Source organism: Dromiciops gliroides, chromosome 4 (assembly GCF_019393635.1).
Source record: "Dromiciops gliroides isolate mDroGli1 chromosome 4, mDroGli1.pri, whole genome shotgun sequence".
In the NCBI taxonomy this organism is placed as follows: Eukaryota; Metazoa; Chordata; class Mammalia; order Microbiotheria; family Microbiotheriidae; genus Dromiciops; species Dromiciops gliroides.
Window position 1 is genome coordinate 232965273 of NC_057864.1, and position 23829 is coordinate 232989101.

General features: G+C 41.3%; 1 protein-coding gene across 1 annotated transcript; it reads left to right on the top strand.

Moving 5' to 3' along the window:
• The first annotated feature begins 749 nt into the window (after positions 1-749).
• Positions 750-23339, top strand: LOC122754904 (zinc finger protein 420-like). The gene is given in 6 exon segments (XM_044003339.1): positions 750-805; positions 897-1542; positions 1706-1848; positions 12154-12373; positions 13400-13484; positions 20862-23339. Coding segments are annotated over 6 exon segments (2739 nt in total). The 3' UTR covers positions 22451-23339.
• The last annotated feature ends 490 nt before the right edge of the window (positions 23340-23829 follow it).

Genomic DNA, 23829 nt, shown 5'->3' on the forward strand with positions numbered 1-23829 from the left:
TTACCCCTAAAACCCTGAGAGAATTGAATTATAGCCACCTGGCCTCCCTACAAAAATTTTCAGACCTGTCATTATGAAGGATTGCTAGATTGCTCCATGTCACTAATAATAAGGGAACTGCAAATTAAAAGACCTCTGAGATTTCACCTTATACTAGTAAGTTGGAAAGATGACAAAAATATTGGTGGCACCATGAATTGATCCAACTATTCTGAAGAACAACTTGGAATTACATGTAAAAAATAACAAACTTCTTGCTCCAGAGGCCCAGTGGTGGGTCTCATTTTGAAGCCATTTTAGAGAGCTTCCAGATTCATTGTACCTTAATAGGACTTGATTACATTTTGATAAATTTCTGGTTATCTCCTGGCAGGGAAAAGAGGTGATATTTATATTTTCTTTTTTTCCCTCAGGTTATGAGAACAGAACTAAGACAAAGTCAAAGCAGGAAAATTCCAGGGATGAATCTGTATGGGTCATGTCAGAAAGACTTCAAAGTCAGATTCTCCACAAATATGAGTCAGTCAAATCCAGGGAATGTGAAAACAAATTAGATAACATAGATACTTCAAAGGATGAACTGAAACAGAATTCTTCCCAGGAGAGAGAGTTCATTGCCAAAAATCATATTTTTCCAAAAGAGAAAGGTCAGGAATCTAATGAGAGACAGAGAAGCTGGCACCTGAGTTCAAACCTTATCACACATCAGAAAGTAAATATAATAGAAGGATCCGAAGATTGTGAAAGACATGGTCAGGGTGTCCAAGAGGAGTCAGAATTTAGTAGATACCAGAAAATTCAAAATGTAAAGAAAATCTATGAATGTAAATTCTGTGGAAAAGTCTTTAGTAGGAACTCAAACCTTAATATACATCAAAGAATTCATTCAGAAAAAAAACATATGTATGTAATGAATGTGGGAAAGATTTTCATCAGAGCTCAAATTTTATTATACATCAGAGAATTCACACAGGAAATAAACCCTATGTATATAATGAATGTGGAAAGGGATTTAATCAGAGCTCTAATTTTATTAGACACCAGAGAATTCACAGTGGAGAAAATCCCTATGAAGGTAATGAATGTGGGAAAGCCTTTAAAGGGAGCTCAAATCTCATTCTACATCAAAGAATTCACAGTGGAGGTAAACCCTATGTATGTAATGAATGTGGAAAAGCCTTCAACCAAAGTTCAGATCTTATTATACATCATAGAATTCATACTGGAGAAAAACCCTTTGAATGTTACGAATGTGGATAGACATTCATTCAGTGCTCACACCTTGTTACACATCAGAGAATTCACACTGGGGAGAAACCCTACAAATGTAATGAATGTAGGAAAGCCTTCAGGCAGCATTCACGTCTTACCGAACATCAGAGAATCCATAGTGGAGAAAAACCCTATAGATGTAAAGAATGTGGAAAGACTTTCAATGGAAAAACAGCTTTTCTCAAACATCAGAGATTTCATGCTGAAAAAAAACTTAATGAATGTGAACCAGCCTTTAATCAAGACTCAGAACTAACTGGAGAAGATAATTCAAAAGGAAGATAAACCTTATGAATGTAATGAATATGGAAAAACATTCAGAAGTAGCTCAGATTTTATTAGACATTGGATAATTCATACCGGAGAGAAACCCTATGAGTGTCATGAATGTGAGAAAGCCTTTAGTCAGAGGTCACATCTTGCTACACATCAGAAAATTAACACTGGAGAGAAGCCTTATGAATGTAACGAATGTAGAAAAGCTTTCAGGCAGCGTTGTCTCCTTAGTCAACATAGAAGAATCCATAGTGTACAGAAACCCTATGAGTGTCATGAATGTAGGAAGACCTTCATTTGGTATATGGCTTTCCTGAAACATAAACAAATTCATAGTGGAGAGAAACTTCATGAACATGAAAGCACCTTCCATTCAGACTCAAATCTTAGTGAACAGAGAATTAATAAAGAAGAGAAATCTAATAAATTAATAAGGAAGAGAAACCTCAATCAGTTTAAGCAAAGTGGGAAAACTTTTTTGCAGTAGCTCAGACCTTATTAGACATCAGATAATCCATTTCAGAAAGAAACCCTATAATTGTAATGAATGTAGAAAAATATTTAATCAGTGTTCAGATCTTATTAGGCAACTTAGAATTCATAGTGGAAAAAACCCTATGGATTTAATAAATGTGGGCAGGCTTTTAAAGGTAGTTCAGATCTTATTAAACATCATCGAATTCATACTGGTGTAATGATTGGAATGACGCCACCTGCTGGAGACTTACTGTAGGAAAGCTCCACCGTGAGGAGAAGGCCTCTGAGGGCAGGGCCATGCGGCTTTTCTTTGGCGTCAGAAAGTGATGTTTGCTTGTGGGAGGAAGAGGAGGCAAGGCAGACGCTCCGGTACGCTCCTTTGTCAGGACTCTGGTGGAGAGTGGAGCGAGAAATGCACTCTTTCTTCGATAGATGAATCTAGGCCTTTCTTTCTTCAACAAATTCTTATTCTCCTTAATAAATGCTTAAAAGTCTAACTCTTGCTAAAGCTTATAATTTATTGGCGACCACTCATTAGATATTTTAGACAGACTAGCTAGAATTTTAGCCCCTTATACTGGAGAGAAACCCTATGAATGTAATTAGCATGGGAGAGCCTCCAGTGAGCATACAGCTCATCTTAAACATCAGAAACAGGAAGAAACTAAAAGAATGTGAGGGAACCATCAATAGATAGCAGAATGGGGGCAGCTAGGTGGCACAATGGATAGAGCACTGGCCCTGGATTCAGGAGGATCTGGGTTCAAATCTGGCCTCAGTAGCTGTGTGACCCTGGGCAAGTCACTTAACCCCAACTGCCTCACCAAAAAAAACAAAAACAAAAACAAGAGTAAAAAAGAAGAAAAAAAAAATGGCAGAATGTCCATAACATAGAGCAGGAATTGGCAAACTGGCCAGAGGGTCAAGTCTAGGCCATTTCTGTTTTTGTATGCCAGGGAGCTAATTAAAAACAATTCTTAGTTCATTGACCATGTAGAAACAGGGAGCAAGCCAGATTTGAACCTTCTGGCCATAGTTTGCTGAATTAATAAAGGTTGAAAAATCTTGGAGAAGTTCAAACCTTATTGGATTTATATAACTCCTACTACAGAGGAACCTAATTAATGTATTGAAATTGAGAAGCCCTCCAGGTTGAGAACAGACCATGTTGCACATGGAAGAATTCATGCTTGATAGAAACTTATTAATGTTATGAGTGTTAAAAAGTTTAGCAGAGGGGCAGCTAATTGGCGCAGTGGATAAAGCACCGGCCCTGGATTCAGGAGGACCTGAGTTCAAATCCAGCCTCAGACACTTGACACTTACTAGCTGTGGGACCCTGGGCAAGTCACTTAACTCCAATTGCCTCACACACACACAAAAAAAAGTTTAGCAGAATTCATACCTTATTCCACAGCAGAGCATCCACACTAATGTACAATATGAAAATGTATATTTCACTCTTTGTTTAATACAAGATTATATGCTTTTGAGGGGGCAGCTAGGTGGTGCAGTAGATAAAGCACTGACCCTGGATTCAGGAGGACCTGAGTTCAAATCTGGCCTCAGACACTTGACATTTACTATAGCTGTGTGACCATGGGCAAGTCACTTAATCCCATTGCCCCACCCCCCAAAAAAGGTTATATGCTTTTGGTTACAAACCCAAACTATGACCTCCTTAAAGCTAGATCCCATTTCATCCTAACTGGCTTTGTGGGGCATTTTGCCCAAGACCATGAACAAATTTGTTCTTAAATATTTTCCATGAAGTTCATTAATCACATTTGATTGCCTAAGTATGTGTTTTATATGAACTCTCCCTTTTTCCTCTAGGCAAAACAGTATATAAATGTGTGTTGTATTGGTGAAAATAGGAAACCTAAGTATAGGATCCATAGCCACCTCTCCCTGTCCTCCAAAGCAAGTATTTTTTGGATATTACTGTTACCTCGATTACTGTAAGCAGAGTGGTATGGATGTTCACCAAGAAGCTGTGTCTATTCATAGCCAATTCTCTTGATGGGTACTATCTTATTGGTATTTTTCTTCTTTGTATCTTTTCTCTGTAATAAAACTAATTGTTTGCACAAATTTTTTTTTGTATGTTAGAATATATTATTAGAAGTATATTAGAAGTCAAAGTTTACAATAGAAGAAAGAGGGGAAGCTTACTCTCATAGAAAATGACCTGCCATATCTTGTATTGTAATCAGTCGACTTGCATATTTTTGGACTTGCTCTCTTAATGCTGGATAAGAACCTTTGATATAGAGGGTAAATCTTGATCTGAGTCTTGAAAAAAAAAAGAGATTCTAGGAGGCAGGGGTGAGGAGAAAGCATGAGAAACAACTAATGCAAAGTCTCAGTAATGGGAGATAAAGTGTGAGGAACAGCAGGAAGGCTAGTGTGGCAGGACTATAAATTTCATGAAGGATTAGTAATGTATAAGAAGACTGTAAATGTAGGAAGGGGCTAAGTTGTGAAGCATTTTAAATGCCAAAGAGTAATTAACATTTGATTATAGAAGTTATAGAGAGCCACTGAATGACATGGGCAGATCTATGCTTTAAGAACATAACTGGTGGATGTATTAGAGTGAGGGGATGTTGAGTCAGGAAGATAAAATAATAAGCTACAACAATAGCCTAGTTAAGAGGTGATGAGAGCCAGAACTAATGTGGTGGCTGTATGAATGGAGAGAAGGGGATGGAGAAACAAGAAAATTTAGCAACTTATATGTGGGGTGCATAAGTGTGAAAAGTTGATAACTCTTAGGTTGTGATTTTGGGGAATTGTTGCAGTGGGCCTATTGACACCCTGTAAGTTCAGGTTTTATATTGGACAAAATGAAGCACTAGTATGTCCTTGGACAACCACCAAGTTGAAAAGGCTCTAAACCCACATGAGTAGGACCCATTATGCCCCCAAATAACCAAGAATTCTTGTCAACACAGCCAAAAGCCACCAAAAAGCCATGAAAGGGGAGCAGCTGGGTGGCAAAGTGGATAAAGCAACGGCCCTGGATTCAGGAGGACCTGAGTTCAAATCTGGCCTCAGACACTTGATACTAGCTGTGTGACCCTGGGCAAGTCACTTAACCCTCACTGCCCCACCCCCCAAAAAAAAATTTGAAAGGGAGGCATAACTTGAGCCTTGCCCCCACCTCCTGGAACAATTAAGTACATGCTTTGTCACCTCTAATGGAAATCTAGCCAAACCCATGTTGCAAGAGAAGTAGATATTGTTCTTATCACAAGCACTTTGAAAGGATATTGGTGCCATTGGTATAGTTGTTGTTCAGTCATTTCAGCCATGTCTGACTTTCCAAGATCCCATCTGGGGTTTTCTTGGCAAAGATATTGGACTGGTTTACCATTTCCTTCTCCAGCTCAGTTTACAGGTGAGGAAAGTGAGGGAAACAGTGTTAAGTGACTTGCCCATGGTCACTCAGCTAAGTAAGTGTCTGAGGCCAGATTGGAACTCAGGAAGATAAGCATTCCTCACTCCAGACCTTGCACTTTACCCACTCTGCCACCTAGATGTCCCATCAGTAGTATTAGGGCAGTTTAAAGGAAGACTAAGTTGAGGTGAAAAGATAATGAGATCTATATTAGGTTTGAAATGTCTGTGGGATATCAGGGAGTCTGTCATGTGCAACTACTGCTTAAAAGAGTGACTAGGATTGGATGTATAGCTCTGTGAGTCACCTGTGTTAGAATATTTTTAAATTGACTAGCCTAATTTGGGGGGCTAAAGCTGACTGGAGGACTAATCTGGGGATTTGTGACTATTTGGCTATCTGACTTCATTAATTTAATGTGGGCCGTTTATAAAGTTCCACCACACTGCTCCCAAACTGATAGACTAAAGATTAAGAAGCCTCTTAACCAAATAATCAAAGCAGAGTTTATTTATGAGATACTATTTCAAATTAGGAATACAGGGAAATAAAGTGTACAACCTGACTGCTTTCCTGGTCTCTTTCCACTGTGTCTCTTTCCCACCTGCTGCACTTTGAACTTCTTGAATACAATAAGGGCCTTAGCCGCCCCCGGCCTCAGGGCACGTTACACTTTCCCAGATTTGTATTAAGGCCTGTAACCTTGTCAGACCCCCCAGCAGATTTGTATTAAGGCCTGTAACCTTGTCGGACCGTCTCTCCTTTTCCCAAATGAACTCTCCTCCGTCCTTGTCCACGCTCCCCTCTAGTCAGCCTTCTCTCCTTCTTGTCTATCTAGTCCGTCCTCGCTCCTTTTTTCTGTCTCCCCTAGTCAGCCCTTCTCCTCCTAGTCTATCTAGTCCATCTTCCTCTAGTCAGCCCCTAGTCTGTCTCCCCCCTTCCTTAGTCCGTCCTCCTGGTCTATATATACCTTTTCTTCTCTCCACTCAAATCTTGGGGCTTCCTTCGCCCCCACAGACCAAGCTAATCTGCCAGCCAGAGCTGCAGCTGGTTGGAGGGGGGGGGGGCGGTGTTCTCGAGCCTCATGCCTCAGCACAGACTATCTTTCAGATAGCTCCACTCAGGTCGGAGGGAGCTGGGGGCTTTTTTCCCCCCAGCTGTCTGACCTGTGTCTTGTATAGCCCATGGGGCTTTTTCACTCAGCTGAAGCTGAGGAGGAGGGGGAGAGACCCTGAGGGCCTAAGGCTTTCTAATCTCAGCCTAAAGGTAGGGTCCCCAAATCAAAATAAATTTCCACACCTGCAAAGAGATCACTGATCCCATGGGAATTGAAATTACCAAGTGAGCAAGTGTAGAAAGAGAGGAAAGCCAAGGGATAGATATATCTGCATTTTTAACATGACATAGATTGTGCCAGCTGGAAGCTGTAGATGGGTCAAAGAGAGGTAGAAAGAGAATTAAAAAAAAAAAAAAGAGTAGTGTGAAAACCCAGAGAGGAAAGTATCCAAGAGAAGAGGGTGGTCAACAGGGTCACATGCTACAGAGAAATCAATAAGGGTGAAAATTGAAAACAGGCCATTAGATTGGGCAATTAAGAGTACACTGGTTGGGGCGGCTAGGTGGCGCAGTGGATAAAGAACCGGCCTTGGATTCAGGAGTACCTGAGTTCAAATCCGGCCTCAGACACTTGACTTACTAGCTGTGTGACCCTGGGCAAGTCACTTAACCCCCATTGCCCAGCCAAAAAAAAAAAAAAGAGTACACACTGGTAAAAATAAATAAAATTAGACAAATTGAAATTACCATAAAAAAAAAAGTTCATTGGTGACTTTGAAGAGAGCAGTTTCAGCTGAATAGTAAAATCAGACACCAGATTGCAAGGATTTAGAAGACGAGAGGAATGGAGTGGAAGAAACTAAGGTAGATGGATTTTGCAAAGAGTTTGGCTGAGAAAAGGAAAAGAGGTATAGGATGCTACTTGGGATAGTATGATCTATCAAGAGGGTCATCAAGAGGATGGAGGAAACTTTGGTGTGTTTATGGGCAGCAGGAAAAGAACTAGTAGATGGGGAAGGATTGAAAACTAGAAGGAAAAAAATTATAGAGAGAGGTCAGTCTGATGAAGAAGATGTACATATACAAGAAAGGTAGATGTAGAGGAGCCTTCCTGGTAAGAAGGGCTACCTCTTTTATCAGAGACTGGAGAAAAGGAGGACACAATAAGGGAATGATCTCAAGAAACTAAGGGGGCTAAAATTCTAGCTATGATGTCTAAAATCTACTAAAATCTAATGAGTGTTCGCCTTAAATTAGAAGCTTTAGCATGAGTTTAGACTTTTAAGTATTTATTAAGTATATTAGGGGTTAGTAAAGAGAAACACTTGGATAAAAAATTAGATCTGCCAGCTCTCTCCCTAATCTCCTTCCCCTGCTCCCAAGCTGAAGTCTCTAACCCAAAAGAGACCCCTCCTCAGGGACTTCTTCCCAAAGCCTCCTGTGAAACAGGAGACAGGGCTGTACACACACACATAGCTCCAAGCTAATTGGCTGGTAACACTGATTGACACAACTAACAGGCAATTCTATAGATGTAAGTTCCGGATGCTGGTTAACTTCCAGATGCTAAAATCACATGGTTTCTTTATCACATGCTTTTTCCTCATGGCAGAGCTTCCCTGCAATATCTCTCCAGTGGGGGTGCCATTCCAGTTCTCACAGTTCCCCCTGTGCTTCAGGTGAAGAAACATTGTTTCTTCACCTGAAGCAATAACATTACAGATGCTTATGACTAAGTAAAAGGAATGAAAAGAGAGAAAAAGAAATTGAGCGACACATTGACAAAGGCTAAAGGGAGCACTCCCCTATTAGCAGGTAGACATCACAAGCAGAAAAACTAAAGGGGGCACTCCCCTTTAGTAAGTGGACATTATAAACAGTGTATACAATGTGGAAAAGGAAAACAGGAAAATGTCCATTTAAGTTTTTGGAAGTCTTTTCTCAGATGATTCTTGGGATGTCCTCTGGGTGTAGTTGTGGAATGGAAGTCTTTTCAGGTCTTGATGTGTGGACGCTAGTAATCAGCCAGGAAAATTTCCTACAAAATTGAACTAAACACAACTTTAAATAGCTTTGATAATAATGAAATCAAACAATGAGAGTTCTAAAAAACAACGTCTAAGGAAATCCAGAATCTTAGTTGTTACACATGAAACATATAATAAAAACAAAAAAAAACCTGAAACATTCTCTAAAACTTAATATTACTACACTCCTCTAAAACTTAATATTACTACAAAACAGAATAGTTTAGAAGAGGGTTGGGTTCTGGACCTGTAATTTCATTAGTATAAGGAACTCCCTGGTGAGGAAATTCTCAACTAATATGGGCCAGCATCTCTGCAACTTAGAGTCTTCACCTAGCACACTAAAAGGTTAAATGACTTGCCAAGGGTCACATATATGTGTCTGCATCTGCCTCATCCACTAGTACTCACATGCTGTTGGATACTACAGGAGAAAGTCACACAACTGGGCTGATTGGGTTGAGTACAAATTTGTGTTGGTTAATTTCAACTGTCCCTCTGTCACATTGCTATCCTTTTCCTCTTTCCTAATTGACTCTGGGTGCAGAGCTGAATACTTTAGATGAGTTCTGACCAGGGTAGAGTACTGTGGAACTATCACATCTCTTCCTGGAAGCTATGCCTCTATTTACACAGCCCAAGATTTCATTAGCATTTCTGTCTGCCACATTACATTGATGACTCATACTGAGCTTGTAGTCCACTAGTCCCTTGTACTTTTCAGAATCACTGCTATCTATCCATCATTTCCCCATCTTATGAAGTTATTTTTTTATACTTAAGTACAACACTTCACATTGATCCCTATTTAATTTTGTCTTGCTAGATTCAACCTAATGCTATAGCCTGTCAAAATCTCTTTGGAGGGTGCAGTGGATAAAGCACTGGCCTTGGATTCAGGAGGACCTGAGTTCAAATCCAGCCTCAGACACTTGACACTTACTAGCTGTGTGACCCTGGGTAAGTCACTTAACCCCAATTGCCTCACCAAAAAAAAAAAAATCTCTTTGGAGCATGACTGTCATCCAGTGTGTTAGCTGTCCTTCATAGTTTTGTTTCATCTGACTATTTGATAAGCACAAGATCCATACCTTTATCCAAATCATGGATAAAAATGTTAAATAGCACAGGGGCACACACAGAATATTAGAGTACTCCTTTGGAGACCTCCTGTGCTTGACATTGAACTACTGACAAACTACTCTTTGAGTCTAGCTGTTATGGGGGAAATTGGGTGGGGGTTTGGAGCAGGGGTTCTTAGGAATTCCTCTTTAAAGAATTATTCCCTTTTGGGACAGCTAGGTGGCGCAGTCAATAGAGCACTGGCCCTGGATTCAGGAGGACCTGAGTTAAAATCTGGCCTCAGACACTTAACACTTACTAGCTGTGTGACCCTGGGCAAGTCACTTACCCCCAGTTGCCTCACTAAAAAAATAATAACAATAATTACTCCCTCTTGTACACAAATCCAATTAGAATAAAATAATAGTTTATTTAGGTGCTAGGGAAAGGAAACCAAGAGAGAAATCCTTGGACTTCTCATGGGGAGAAGGCATGGCACAGAGGCATGGTTCTCTGAGAAACCTTTCTCCCCGAGCAGGAGACAGGGAAATCCATTTATAGAGGACTGATGGGGGTGATCATCTGACTGTGGAAAGTTCCCTTATTGGGGGAGGACCATCCCCCACTGGTGGTGGCTGGGGGAAGTTGAGTGAAAGGAGGCTTTGATTCTCTCAAACCATTTCTCTCCCCATCACACCACAAAGGCAGCAGCCACACCTAATTTTATCTCCCCAGGGGTGGGGGAGACCGGAATGAAGGGTGATGGTCCTGGAGCAAACTCAGTCCCTATCCGGTGCCACTTATTTCTTAGGTGTGTCTGTCCTTTGGTTTAGTTTCTCAAGGAGAAGGTTCTTTTGATTTACCCCAGAAAACTTCAGAGGTACCCAGGGGCCCATAACATAGCCATTCAATTTATTGTATTATCTTCTAATCCATGATTCTCCATGTCCATAAAAACAGTGGAGTTTTGCTAAAATCTAGGTAAGCTATATCTATCTACAACAGTGTCTTCATCTACAATTTAGTAATACTATCAAAAAGGGAAATGAAGTTAGTCAAGTATGATTTATTCTTTTTTTTTTTTGGTGAGGCAGTTGGGGTTAAGTGACTTGCCCAGGGTCACATGGCTAGTGTTAAGTGTCTGAGGCTGTATTTGAACTCAGGTCCTCCTGAATCCAGGACCAGTGCTCCATCCATTGCACCACCTAGCTGCCCTGATTTATTCTTTTTCTTTTCTTTTCTTTTTGTGAGGCAATTGGAGTTAAGTGACCTGCCCAGGGTCACACAGCTAGTAAGTATTAAGTGTCAGAGGCCGGATTTGAACTCAGGTACTCCTGACTCCAGGGCCGGTGCTCTATCCACTGCGCCACCTACCTGCCTCCCCTGATTTATTCTTAATAAAGCTATGCTGACTCTTGTAATACCTGCTTTTTTCTAGATACTTGCCAATCATCAAGAAGTTGTACATTCTAGAATTTTCCAAGGAATCAAAATCAAGCTTACTGGCATATAATTTGCAGCCTCTGTTCTATTCTCCATTTTGAAAATCAGGACATTAATCCTCAAATCTTGTGACATCTCAGTCAGTCAATAAGTATCTATTAAGCACTTAATATATGCCAGGCACTGTGCTAAATGCTGAGAATACAAATACAAACAAAAAGAATCCCTGCATTTAAGGAGCTAACATTCAAATCGGGGAAGTCTACACAAAAAGGAAACTGAAGATGTTGGGGGGCTGGCAGGGTGGGACAGGGAGAAGTTGCACTGGAGCGTTACAGAGAAAGAAATCCAGAGATTTGGGAGCAGATCCCAGAGCTAGAAATAGAGTGCACATGCCTGCCTTGATAACTCTCCTTAAAATTGAGGCTCCAAGAGGAACTGACCAATCAGAGGAAGGAGACCCAGGGGGTGAGGGAGAGGAGTGATCTAGAATGAGAAGGCTGGTGGGTAGTGATGGAGAAATAAGTACAGAGTAAGGAATGGAGCCCAGAGAGGGATGGATGGTATATTTCATCTTCAGTCCTCTAGACTCCTGGTTTATCATTACTACTGTTTGTTTTGTTTTTCTGTCAATGTACCTGCACACTTATGGGTCTCCTGTGTATTTCTTTTGTGTAGAGGAAATAAATAGCTGTCTTATACCTGATTTTTGTACATCAAGTACTTTTCTACTTCCCTTTTTAGAAAAACCCTGGGGCTTTGAGCCAAACTTAACCTTTATGTCATTTTCCCCAGGATTCTGGGGAGTGGTATAAAAAGCCGGCTAGTTTAAGAAAAATAGTCGGATTTCTTTCTTTAGAGGTCCAGGTCCCTCAAGCCCCAACACAGTCGGCCATCGTGGGTCCAGAAAGGGGCCCCGTGGTTCTTACTGTGCACTGACTTGTGTAAATATTTTGTCCTCTCTCCCCACCCCCACCCCCACCCCCAGCTACACTTTCGTTTATATCTTTGTGCCTCCAGCGCCTGGCACTTATACACACTACGGACACACACAGAGTTTAAGAATTACGGATGGGATGGAATTGACTCTTGAAGTCGCCAATATGCCGGAAGTTTGGTTCCTCCCGGACGCTCTAGGGAAACCGGAGGACTCGGATGTCAGTGGTTCGAGGGAGGGGACTGTAGTTGGCTGGGGGGAGAGGGGAGAAGAAAGAAGACTGGTCCCCAGCTAGCCAAGGAGGGCACCGGAAGTGACCGTTCCCACCTGGCCTGGTCTCGAGGGGCGGCGGTAATGGCGGCTGCAGTGGGTGGGGCGCGGGCGATGAGCGGGCAAGAGGCTGGTGGCAGCCTGGAGAAGGTGAGAGCCCCGTGGTCCGGAATGTAAACGGTTGAGCCTCCCCCCCAATCCCAGCCCACGCACACCTGTGTCTCCGCCGTGGCAATACACGCCCACACCGGTGTGTCGTCACCCCTGTAGTGAGACGGGATGCACATCCACTCCTCCCTCCCTCCATCCATTCATCTATCCACTTGTCATCTTCCGCACTAGTTCGAGTTCTGCTTTCCCACGCCCCTCCCCCATTGTCACACTTCACTTACCGCCACTTTCTGAGTAAAGCTCTTCCTTTCCCGTTCCCCATAGGCAAGATTCGCCCTCTCCTGGGTCAGAAACACACGCGTCCCAAACTTTCCTCCGGGCTTTTGGGAGCCCAACAGGCATTCAGACAGCCCCTACTGCTCTTTAAGCCACTTCTCCCTCCCTTTTTTTGCCTCCCGTCAGCACGTCCCTTTTCCAACATTCACAGCCCCCCCACACACACAAACCGCTTCTTTACACACGCACACACACACACATCCCTTCTTATACACTCATTCTCTTTTGTGCCCCGCCCCCCATAAGAAACTTATACATTATTCTTTCCTCCCATGCACCATATTTCCTGCTCCAATGTGAGAAGGGAAGTGCGGAGCTTGCAGTCCACAAGTGTTTCTGCAAATTGTGTGACCCCGGGGAACTACGAACCTCAGTTTTCTTATTTGTAAAATGGGGATAATGATACTTGCACAAAGTACCTCACAGAGTAGGGCTGAGTAAAATAATGTGTGTAAAGCACTTTGTAAATGTTTAAGTTCCATATGAATGTTAGTTATTATCACACACACACACACACACACACACACACACACCCTTCTGGATCCCAACAGCATCTCTTTTCTTCCTGCCAATATATCCCCATCTCCCTTATGTCCTTTTCACCCTTCACTCTACTGGTTCTAAAGTTTTCTTCCAGGGCTTGCTTCTTTGCATGTTTCCTCACAGCAATAGAAATCCCTGCTTCAAGAGCCCAATATGTTGAAGGCAATGGCTGTGTTTCTTACCCAGCAGGAATCCAAGAGACTGGTCTTCCCACAAGAGAATCTCTACGAAGATCAGATGCTAGAGAAAGATGGAAACATGAGTCCATTGGGTAAGCATTCACTCTTCTGACCCATAATTCACTTGGAATTTCTTTTTTTTAAAGTAATAAACTTTTATTTATAGTTTTGGGTTCCAATTTTTATCCCTGCCTAGCCTCCCCTTCCCCTTCCCTGAGTCAGTAAGCAATCTCACTTGGACTTTCATACATTTTAAAAATTAAAAATAACAATAAATCCTCTGAGATGAGGCTAGGAATTTGATCTATAAAGAGATCAAAAACCAAATGTTGCTGGAAATGTAACTGGAAAATAATAAAATATTTTTATGGGGGGAAAAAGAGATCAGTCTAAATTGGGGTCAGGAACTATAGATTTCCAGGGCTCCATGAGGTATTGGGGCTAGATGTTTTAGTTCCTTGTGACAAGGTGTCTGGTGAATGAAAAAAATGGGAAATAAGTGATTCATTTGTTATGGGCCCATAGCACCTCAGAAGTTCTCTGGGACACATCAAAAAATGTTCTCCTTGAGAGACTAAACCAAAGGACAAACACACCTAAAGAGATAAATGGAACCAGATGGGACTGAGCTAGCTCCGGGACCACCACCCTTCATTCAAGTCTCCTCCACCCCTGGGGAGATAAGATTAGGTGTGGCTGCTGCCTTTGTGTCAGAAGGAGAGAGAGATGGCTTGAGATCTGCAGCCACCCCTCACCCAACTGCCCCAGCCACCACCAGAGGGGGGTGGTCCTCCCTCACCAAGGGAACTTTCCACAGTTAGATGGTCACCCCCATCAGTCCTCTATAAAAGTACCTGCCTGTCTCCTGCTTGAGGAAATTGGTATCTCAGAGCCATGCTCTGTGCCATGAGAAGAAGTCCAAGGATTTCTCTTGTGGTTTCCCTTCTCTTCCCCTGCCCCTAAATAAACTACTAACTTATTCTAATTGCTTTTGTGTGCAAGAGGGTGTAATTCTTTAAAGAGGAACTCTTAAGGACCCTAAACCCCTAACCTCTATCCCAAACCCCCTACCCTGTTTTCCCCATGTCACATTGATTTCTTCATTAGTCTTTACCTTCCCTTTCCTCAGGAGTCTAGCAAGAGCCTTCTTTGGGGCAGGTGGCACAGTGGATAAAACACTGGCCCTGGATTCAGGAGTACCTGAGTTCAAATCCAGCCTCAGACACTTGACACTTACTAGCTGTGTGACCCTGGGCAAGTCACTTAACCCTCATTGCCCAGCAAAAAAAAAAAAAGAGCCTTCTTTCAATGTGATGTGAAAGACTTGGCCTTTTCTGGAATCTCTAGCTCATTTGGGGGAAGGGGGTGATGAAACTAGGGCAGGACCTTCTGCCTCTGAGAAAGATTCCCTCCATTAAAAGAATCATAGAATTTAGAGCTCAGAGAGCCGTCATAAGGCTGTCTAGTAAACCCCTCTTTATTTCACAGATGAAGAAACTGAGGCCAAGAGAGGGGAAATAACTTGTCCAAGGTGCCACAGGCAAAAATAGCAAAACCAGTATTTGAAAACAAGTTCTCTGACTTCAAATCTAATGTTTATTCTATTACAATAATCTGTTTCCCCCTGTTACTTGTATACACTTGGAAGGGTTATGTTAATTCAAGTTTGGGAGATGCTGTATATCCCCATTGGTCACCATAGGTACCCTCATCTTGCCACTCATTTCTATGGTATGTAATGATGAAGATGGGGGACTTAATGTGGCGTAACTCAGGCCACATCCCCTGGTGGTTTAGGTTCAATATTGGAACAAAATGAGATACTCATAGGTTATTCTATAGCTAACAAAAGGAGATTCACTTAATCAATACATTTGGTTTTGGTTTTTTTGCTTTTGTTTTTGTGGGGAAATGAGGGTTAAGTGACTTGCCCAGGGTCAGACAGCTAGTGAGTGTTAAGTGTCTGAGGCCAGATTTTAACTCAGGTCCTCCTGAATCCAGGGCCACTGCTCTATCCATTGCACCACCTAGCTGCATCGAGATTTACTTAATTATAACAAGAAAAGGATATTCAACAAGGATAGGCATTGAGTACACCTCTAGTTGATTCAACTGAGCAAAACCCCCTTGCCTGAGATGCCCATTGTGGTTCACTACTCAACCATTCTTGTGACCAAGTAATTTGGTACAAAGGTGACTAGGAAGTGAGTGATTAGTCTCCTCAGTCAAACAAATGTTAAGGATGGTCTCAGTACTTTTTTTTGGGGGGGGGGGAGGGTGGCAATGAGGGTTAAGTGATTTGCCCAGGGTCACACAGCTAGTAAGTGTCAAGTGTCTGGTGTCTGAGGCCGGATTTGAACTAAGGTCTTCCTGAATCCAGAGCTGCGGCTTTATCCGCTATACCACCTAGCTACCCCCAGTCTCAATACTTTGTTTGCTTGTTTTTCGGGGGCAATGAGGGTTAAGTGACTTGCCCAAGGTCACACAGCTAGTAAGTGTCTGGTGTCTGAGGTCGGATTTGAACTCAGGTCCTCCTGAATCCAGAGCAGGTGCTTTAACCACTCTGCTACCTAGCTGCCCCCTAGTCTCAATACTTTTTAAGGAAAAATTAGCCTAATTTGCATCGGGACAGGAGTTAGGATATTACTCCTACCATAATGCTTCTAGGTGTGCTTGAATATTACTATATAGAAAAGAAGGCAAATGAGCTAATTTTCAGCAGAGTAGAGACATGATTGAAGTGGTGTTTTAGAAGAGTAGTCTGGAAGCAGTTCATAAGATAAAAGGGGGAGGGGAGGGAGCAGAAGCAGCCAACAATCACCCTCCTCAAATAAGCCTCAACTAGAATGATAACAGTGGGACTATGGATGAAGGGACAGATGTGAGAGATATTTCATAGGAAGAACAGACAGTCTTTATGACTAAGTCTTCCTTCTTCATTTCCTATATTTAAAGATTACCCTGAGGTTCTAAACCAGAGTAACTGTGGAAATAATGGTACCATTGACAGAAAAAGAGAAGTTGGGAGAGGCAGCTGTTTTGGATAGAAGTTGGGATTGGGGGACCCATTGATAAAATATAGGTATTTCAGAACCTTGTCTGTGTTCAGCAATGTTCCATAAAGGAGTAACAAAGAAAACAAATGGTGGGAGTGATTCAGGGTTGAAGGTAGATTCGAAAAGACATCAGAAAGGTATGTATGTCCTTGGCAGTACTGATGTAGTTGGCCCTTGATCTAGTTTGGACAAGGCAGTATAACATACTATGGGAGTTCATAAACAGTAATGGAGAGGGTGGTATCTAAAAATGTAGAGAAGAGAAGAGAGTGGTCAACAGTATCAGATGTAGCAGAGAGGTCAAGAAGGATGAAAACTGAGAAGACTTGGCAATTAAGAGATCATTTATCTTTGGAGAGAGCAGTTTCAGTTGAGTTTTTCTTTTTTTTCTTTTTTAAGTGAGGCAATTGGGGTTAAGTGACTTGCCCAGGGTCACACAGCTAGTAAGTGTTAAGTGTCTGAAGCTGGACTTGAACTCAGGTCCTCCTGAATCCAGGGCCGGTGCTCTATCCACTGCGCCACCTAGCTGCCCCTGAGTTTTTCTTAAATTGAAGTCAGAAGTCAAATTACAAAAGGCGGAGGAAGGAGAGGAGGGCATGTGGAGGCAACAGGTGTAAAATGCTTTTCAAAGAAGTATGGCTGGGAAAGGAAAAAGAAATAATAAGATGATAGCTTGAGAAGGTAGTGGGTTGCAATCTGCTAGAAAAGACAGAAGGGAATGGGATCAAGGGTACGTGTAGAAAGCTTATCTTGGCAAGGGGGATCACTTCAATATCTTAAACTGAAAGAAAAGAGGCAATAGTAAAGGGAACATGAGCCTGTTGTGTAAAAATCTATTCCCCTGACCTGTAATTCATCCCCTGGGAATTTGGGACTTTCTTTTTTGTTAAAACAAAATAAAAACAAAATCCAAAACCTAAAATGAGGCTAGGATCATTTTAAGTTGGAGTCATGAATCACAGACTTCCTGATCTCTGTTCAGGATTGAGTGTTTTTTCCTTTACAAATAATTTTGCTTTGAGCTTTATATAAAAACTTTAAGCACATAAAAGAAAAGCCTTTTTCTCACTTCCTTACTAGATTTTTAGTAGTTTTTAACATAGATGAAAGTTTTCTCTGTATTTATAGACATGATTTTATTTTTTTTTATTAATATGATTCACTATGCTAATAGTTTTAAAGCACCGTCCTGGATTCAGGAGGACTTGAGTTCAAATCCAGCCTCAGACACTTGATACTTATTAGCTGTGTGACCCTGGGCGAGTCACTTAACCCTCATTGCTTTGTCATTTGGTGCATACAGTGTGTGTGTGTGTGTGTGTGTGTGTGTGTGTGTGTGTGTGTGTGTGTGTGTATGATTATGATATTGTTTAATTATAACCTATGATGCCTTTAATCTTTTTTTTTTTTTTTTGGAGGGCAATGGGGGTTAAGTGACTTGCCCAGGGTCACACAGCTAGTAAGTATTAAGTGTCTGAGGCTGGATTTGAACTCAGGTACTCCTGAATCCAGGGCCAGCACTTTAACCACTGCGCCATCTAGCTGTCCCCCTGATGCCTTTAATCTTGAAGTAGTTCTGCTTATTTCTTTTCTTTTAAAAAATAAGTTTTCATTGCTATCTTTTGTTTTACATCATGTATATTTCCCACTGGGAAAAGTCAAACAAAACAAAACTAACAATGTCAAGAGCATAAACACTTAATCAGTGCTTATTGATAGACTGACAGAAATATTATTCCTAGTGTGTAATTTAAGATTCTAAATGTGGATTCTAATCTGTTCCCCCAGTTTTGGGGGAAACTGACTAAAATCACTGATAAAACGAGTTTAGGTTTTTAAGGGTTTATTGAAAAATAGAAAGAAAAAGATTGAAAACAGAATTCCAATAGCCTGGCATTCCTATCTTTCCTCAAATTTCCTGTGAAGTCCTCTGCCGCCACCCCCACCATCAAGTCAGGAACCCAAAAAAGCAAGAGCTCTCCGCAGGCTCTCTTTCCTCCTTCCTGTCTCCTCCCAGAAAATAGGAGGCTCCTCAAGTTGATTGGCTGGTAGCCTTGATAGACAGCACCCATGAGCAAACGTCATTTCCTGATGCCAAGGAAAAGCCACATGGCCTTGCCCTCTGAGGCATTTTCCTCATGGTGGAGCTTTCCCACAGCAAGTCTCCAGTAGGTGACATCATTCCAATCATTACACTAGCAACATGTTAATAAAATTATATTCCCAATTGAGAGATCCCATTGAGTCCATTAAATAGTGTTTTGTCCATAACACGACTGTCAATAAATTCTAATGGTTTTGGCAGACAGCTATCAAATCTTCCTTGACCCAGGCACCGGCATCCTTCCAGACTCCCAGGTTCATAATCTTGAGATTATTTTCAATCTCAATAATTGGTATCACATCTCTTGATCTCTCCTTTCTCCTCCCACAGCTGCTACCTCAGTTCAGTCCCTTATTATCTTCCACTTAGGTGATCACAGTAGTCTTCTGAATTTTTTTTTTTAGTGAGGCAATTGGGATTAAGTGACTTGCCCAGGGTCACACAGCTAGTAAGTGTGTTAAGTGTCTGAGGCTGGATTTGAACTCAGGTACTCCTGACTCCAAGGCCGGTGCTCTATCCACTGCGCCATCTAGCTGCCCCCACAGTAGTCTTCTGATTGGTCTTTTGGGGCAGGCCTAACACCAGCACCCTTTCAGTTCAGGTTCAATGTTGGGATGCAATGAAGCTCTCAAAAGTCATTGAACAGTTAACAAAAGATATTGACAGTGCTGGTCCATCAAAGATTATACAGCAAGGATACACTGAGGTTTAGTTGCTTTATGTGCTGCCTCTTTATGCAAATCTGGTCAACCACTTGAGTGGTCTTCAAATATCCAGCCATCATGGGCAGAATTTTTTTTTTTTTAAAGTGAGGCAATTGCAGTTAAGTGTCTGAGGCCGAATTTGAACTCAGGTACTCCTGACTCCAGGGCCAGTGCTCTATCCCTGGACAGAACTTTTTATGTCCTTAAGGAGGCAGGGATCATTCAGGTCCCCGAAATCCTGGTCTCAAGTCTCTCACCATCACTACAGTCCATCTTACATACCATTGACATAGTTATTTTCCTTAAAAATAGATCTGACTATATCACTTCCCTCCCTACCCCCCTGTCAACTTCAATGGCTTCCTCTTGCTTCTACTTGGTACCAGCTTCTCTCTCCAAACTCCTTAAACATTAATCCCCTTCTCACATTCTGTGGTCCAGACAAACTGGTATTCTTTCTGTTCCTTACATACCACAGTCCATCACTGACCATTCATTATTCCTGGAATGAATTCTGTTCTCACCTTCACCCCATTGATCTCCTCAGAAAGAAGCTGCAAGATGTATCCCAAGCATCACCTTCTACATGAAACCTTTACTGATTGCCCAGTTGCTAGGGTCATTCCTCCCAAACTGTCTTGTATTTAACTATTTTGTGTTTATTCTCTTCCTTGTGAGTAAATTGTTTTATTCCCTGCATCACCAGCACCTAGCCTTCGTGAGGCTCATAGTAGGCCTGGAACATAGTAATAAATGCTTGTTGATTGGCATTTTTAAAAATACTATAATTTTTTTAAATATTACAATCCAAATAGGGGTATGCTAAGGTCAGCTGAAAACAGCTCACAGTAGCCAATTGTTAAAATTTTCAGTGTGACAGTTTATACCTTGGAAATAAGCAAGTCAGGACTTTCTTGTTTTGTTAATTGTCTAGACGTAAGAAAATGATGGAGAAAATGTTAATAATGCATAGTGAGAGTGGATAAAGCACCGGCCCTGGAGTCAGGAGGACCTGAGTTCAAATCTGACCTCAGACACTTAACACTTACTAGCTGTGTGACCTTGGGCAAGTCACTTAACCCCAATTGCCTCGCCAAAAAAAATTAGAAATGAAAAAAAAATGCATAGTGAGGGGCAGCTAGGTGGTGCAGTAAATAAAGCACCAGCCCTGGATTCTGGAGGACCTGAGCTGAGTTCAAGTTTGATCTCATACACTTAACACTTACTAGCTGTGTGACCCTGGGCAACCCCCATTTCCCTGCAAATAATAATAATAATAATGCATATTGAAATTAGATGTGTGTCTTGTGTGCTTTTTTTCCCTGAAGAACCAGTTGTTCTTCAACATTTACCGGCATGCCACTGACTAAAAGAAAATAAAACGGAGGCCAGTGGACAATAGTAATTCCAAGCTATTGATGTCAAGGAGGCAGCTAGGTGGTTCAATGGATAGTGTGCTGGGTTCTTGAGGCCACTTAGGGGACTTGCAGATTTGTTGTTCTTGATGAAAATTTGTTTCATTTTGATTATTCTCTCTCCCTTCAAACAGTTTCCTTTCTCCTTGAAAAAAATTAACATTTGTTTAAATTTTTTCCTTTGTTTCAGATTCTGAGAACCAGACTGAAAAGAAGGAATGGAAACTAAAGCAAGAAAATTCTAGCGATGAGTCAGTTCAGGCAACATCAGAAACAATTTCAAGTCAGATTCCCCAAAAATTTGAGTTAGCAGAAACCAGGGTATGTGAAGATGAGTTAAAGAAGCAAAGTTTAAATGTTTCAGGGGATGGACTGAGCCAGACCCACTCCCAAAAGAGAAGGTTCAGGCAAGTGAATATCAGCCAAAGGAAAGGCCTTATAGGAGAAAGCAGCAAGGAATATGATGAGGGAGAGGGAAATGTCAATGGGAACTCAAACCTTGTTACACATCAGAGAGCTCCAGCAGGAGAGGAATCCCAGAGATGTGAAACATATGATCAGAGACTAAAAGAAAAGCCAGAACTTACTGAATCTCAAAAAATTCATACTTTAAAGAGAATTCATGAGTGTAATGAATGTGGAAAAGTGTTTAGCCGGGGATCAAATCTTACTATACATCAAAGAATTCATACAGGAAAGAAACCCTATATATGTGATGAATGTGGGAAAGGTTTTAATCAGAGCTCCAATCTCTGTAGACATCAGAGAATTCATACTGGGGAGAATCCTTATGAATGTAATGAATGTGGAAGAGCCTTCAGGGGGAGCTCAAACCTTATCCTACATCGGAGAATTCACAGTGAAGGGAAACCCTATGTTTGTAAAGATTGTGGCAAAGCCTTCAATCAGAGCTCAGATCTCATTATACATCATAGAATTCATACTGGAGAAAAACCCTATGAATGTAATGAGTGTGGGAAAGCTTTTAGTCAGAGTTCACACCTTGTTACACACAAGAGAATTCATACTGGGGAGAAACCCTATGAATGTAGTGAATGTGGAAAAACATTCAGACAGAGTTCACTCCTTCTTCAACATCAAAGGATCCACAGTGGAGAGAAACCTTATGGATGTCACAAATGTGGGAAAACCTTTAGTGGACGCACGGTCTTTCTTAAGCATCAAAGACTTCATGCTATTGATGAACTTGATGAACAGACCTTCAATCAGGACACAGACCTTACTGGACAGCAAAGCATTAATAAGGAAGAGAAGCTTTATGAATGTAATGAATGTGGAAAAGCTTTCCGGTGTAGCTCAGATCTGATTAGACATCAGATAATTCACACTGGTGAGAAACCCTATGAATGTAATGAATGTGGTAAAGCTTTCAGTCGGAACTCAATCCTTATAGAACATCAGAGAATTCATACAGGAGAAAAGCCTTATAAATGTAGTGAATGTGAGAAAGCTTTCAGAGGGAGCTCACAACTTATTCAGCATCAGAGAATTCATAGTGGAAAGAAGCCCTATGAATGCAATGAATGTGGGAAAACATTTAATCAGAGTTCAGACCTTAATAGACATCATAGAATTCATAGTGGAGAGAAGCCCTATGAATGCAATAAATGTGGGAAAGCCTTCAGGTGGAGCTCAGATCTTGGTAGGCATCAGAAAATTCATATTAAAAAGAACATTTATGAATGCAATCAGTGCAAAAAAGTCTTTAGTCAGAGTTTGGCCTTTACTCAGCATCAAAGAATCCACACTAGAGAATAATCTTATGAATATAATGAGGAAATGAAAGCTGATTTTTACTTTTGTTAAATTCCACAGAGTACATTTTGTGGTACAGTCTCATAGGAAACTGAGGTCCTTAAGAGCAGGAGAGGTTTCCCAGTAACCCATTTTAATCATCAAGAACTCTATAACAGGGATATACTGGAAATGATTGAGATGGAAATGTATCATCCTTGCCTAAAGTTTCTGTGACAACAGAAAAAAGGTATAAATTGGGTAGAACAATCTGACCTCTTCTCATTTAATGCCCCCATCACAGCAGGTAAAGTCCAGCAGCCTGCCAACAAACTATTGAGGTCCTCAGCAGTAATACTAGAGGAGAAGTTGAGTAGGTTTGAGTAGGGACATAGTCTTCTGGAGGGAAAAAAAAGCTGGATCAGAGGATCTAATTGTAAGAAATAGACACCCTCTCAGCCTCAGTTTCCTCATCTTTAAAATGATGCTGCCTACCTCACAGGGTGGTTGTGAGAATCAGTGTCACAATATATGAAAAGTTCTTTGCAAAACTGAAAGTGTTATATAAGTATTAACATGATCTCAACCCTAGAACACCTTTAATTCTATTTTTCCCTTTTTGAATTTTAATACCATTTAAAATAGCTTTTCTGGGGCAGCTAGATTGCACAGTGGATAGAGCACCAGCCCTGGAGTCAGGAGTACTTGAGTTCAAATCCAGCCTCAAACACTTAACACTTACTAGCTGTGTGACCCTGGGCAAGTCACTTAACCCCAATTGCCTCACTAAAAAAAAAATTTTTTTAATAGCTTTTCCATATACACAACAAAACATAAAGAGGATTATTTATAAAACCATGAATTTTTATTTCATACCACTTATCATTTATAGTACAAAAAAAGTTATAATAAATTCCACATGTTATTTTCAACACTATCCTGCTTGTCTTGCTTAAACCCCTTTTCCCCTTGCACTCACCCCTTTAAATCAGCCTGTGTTATCAGATAAATCTTCCTGGAGGTTGGGTCCAAGAAACTGCTTAACTGGAGAACCTTCTCCCTTCTTTGGGTGGCTTTGAGTTTTTGAGCATACAACTTGGGGGAGGTAGGACCTCCATGATAAACATGGGTATGATGATGAAGCTGTTATTTCAAGAACTTGTTCTAGCATTCAAAAATGCCAGCCACCTGAGACTCATACAATAAATGGAAAACCCAGTAGATGTGATGACAGTAGGCCCCATCTTGGGTCTTCTTGGAAAATGGAATACCCTGATCAAAAGAGACAGGGAACAAATGGAAAGGTAAGTTCTGTGAGAAGGCTATGGTGACAGATTTGGCAGGCACAGTAATGCCATATCCTGAATAGGCATCAACCACAGTAAGACTGAGCAATAGGACCA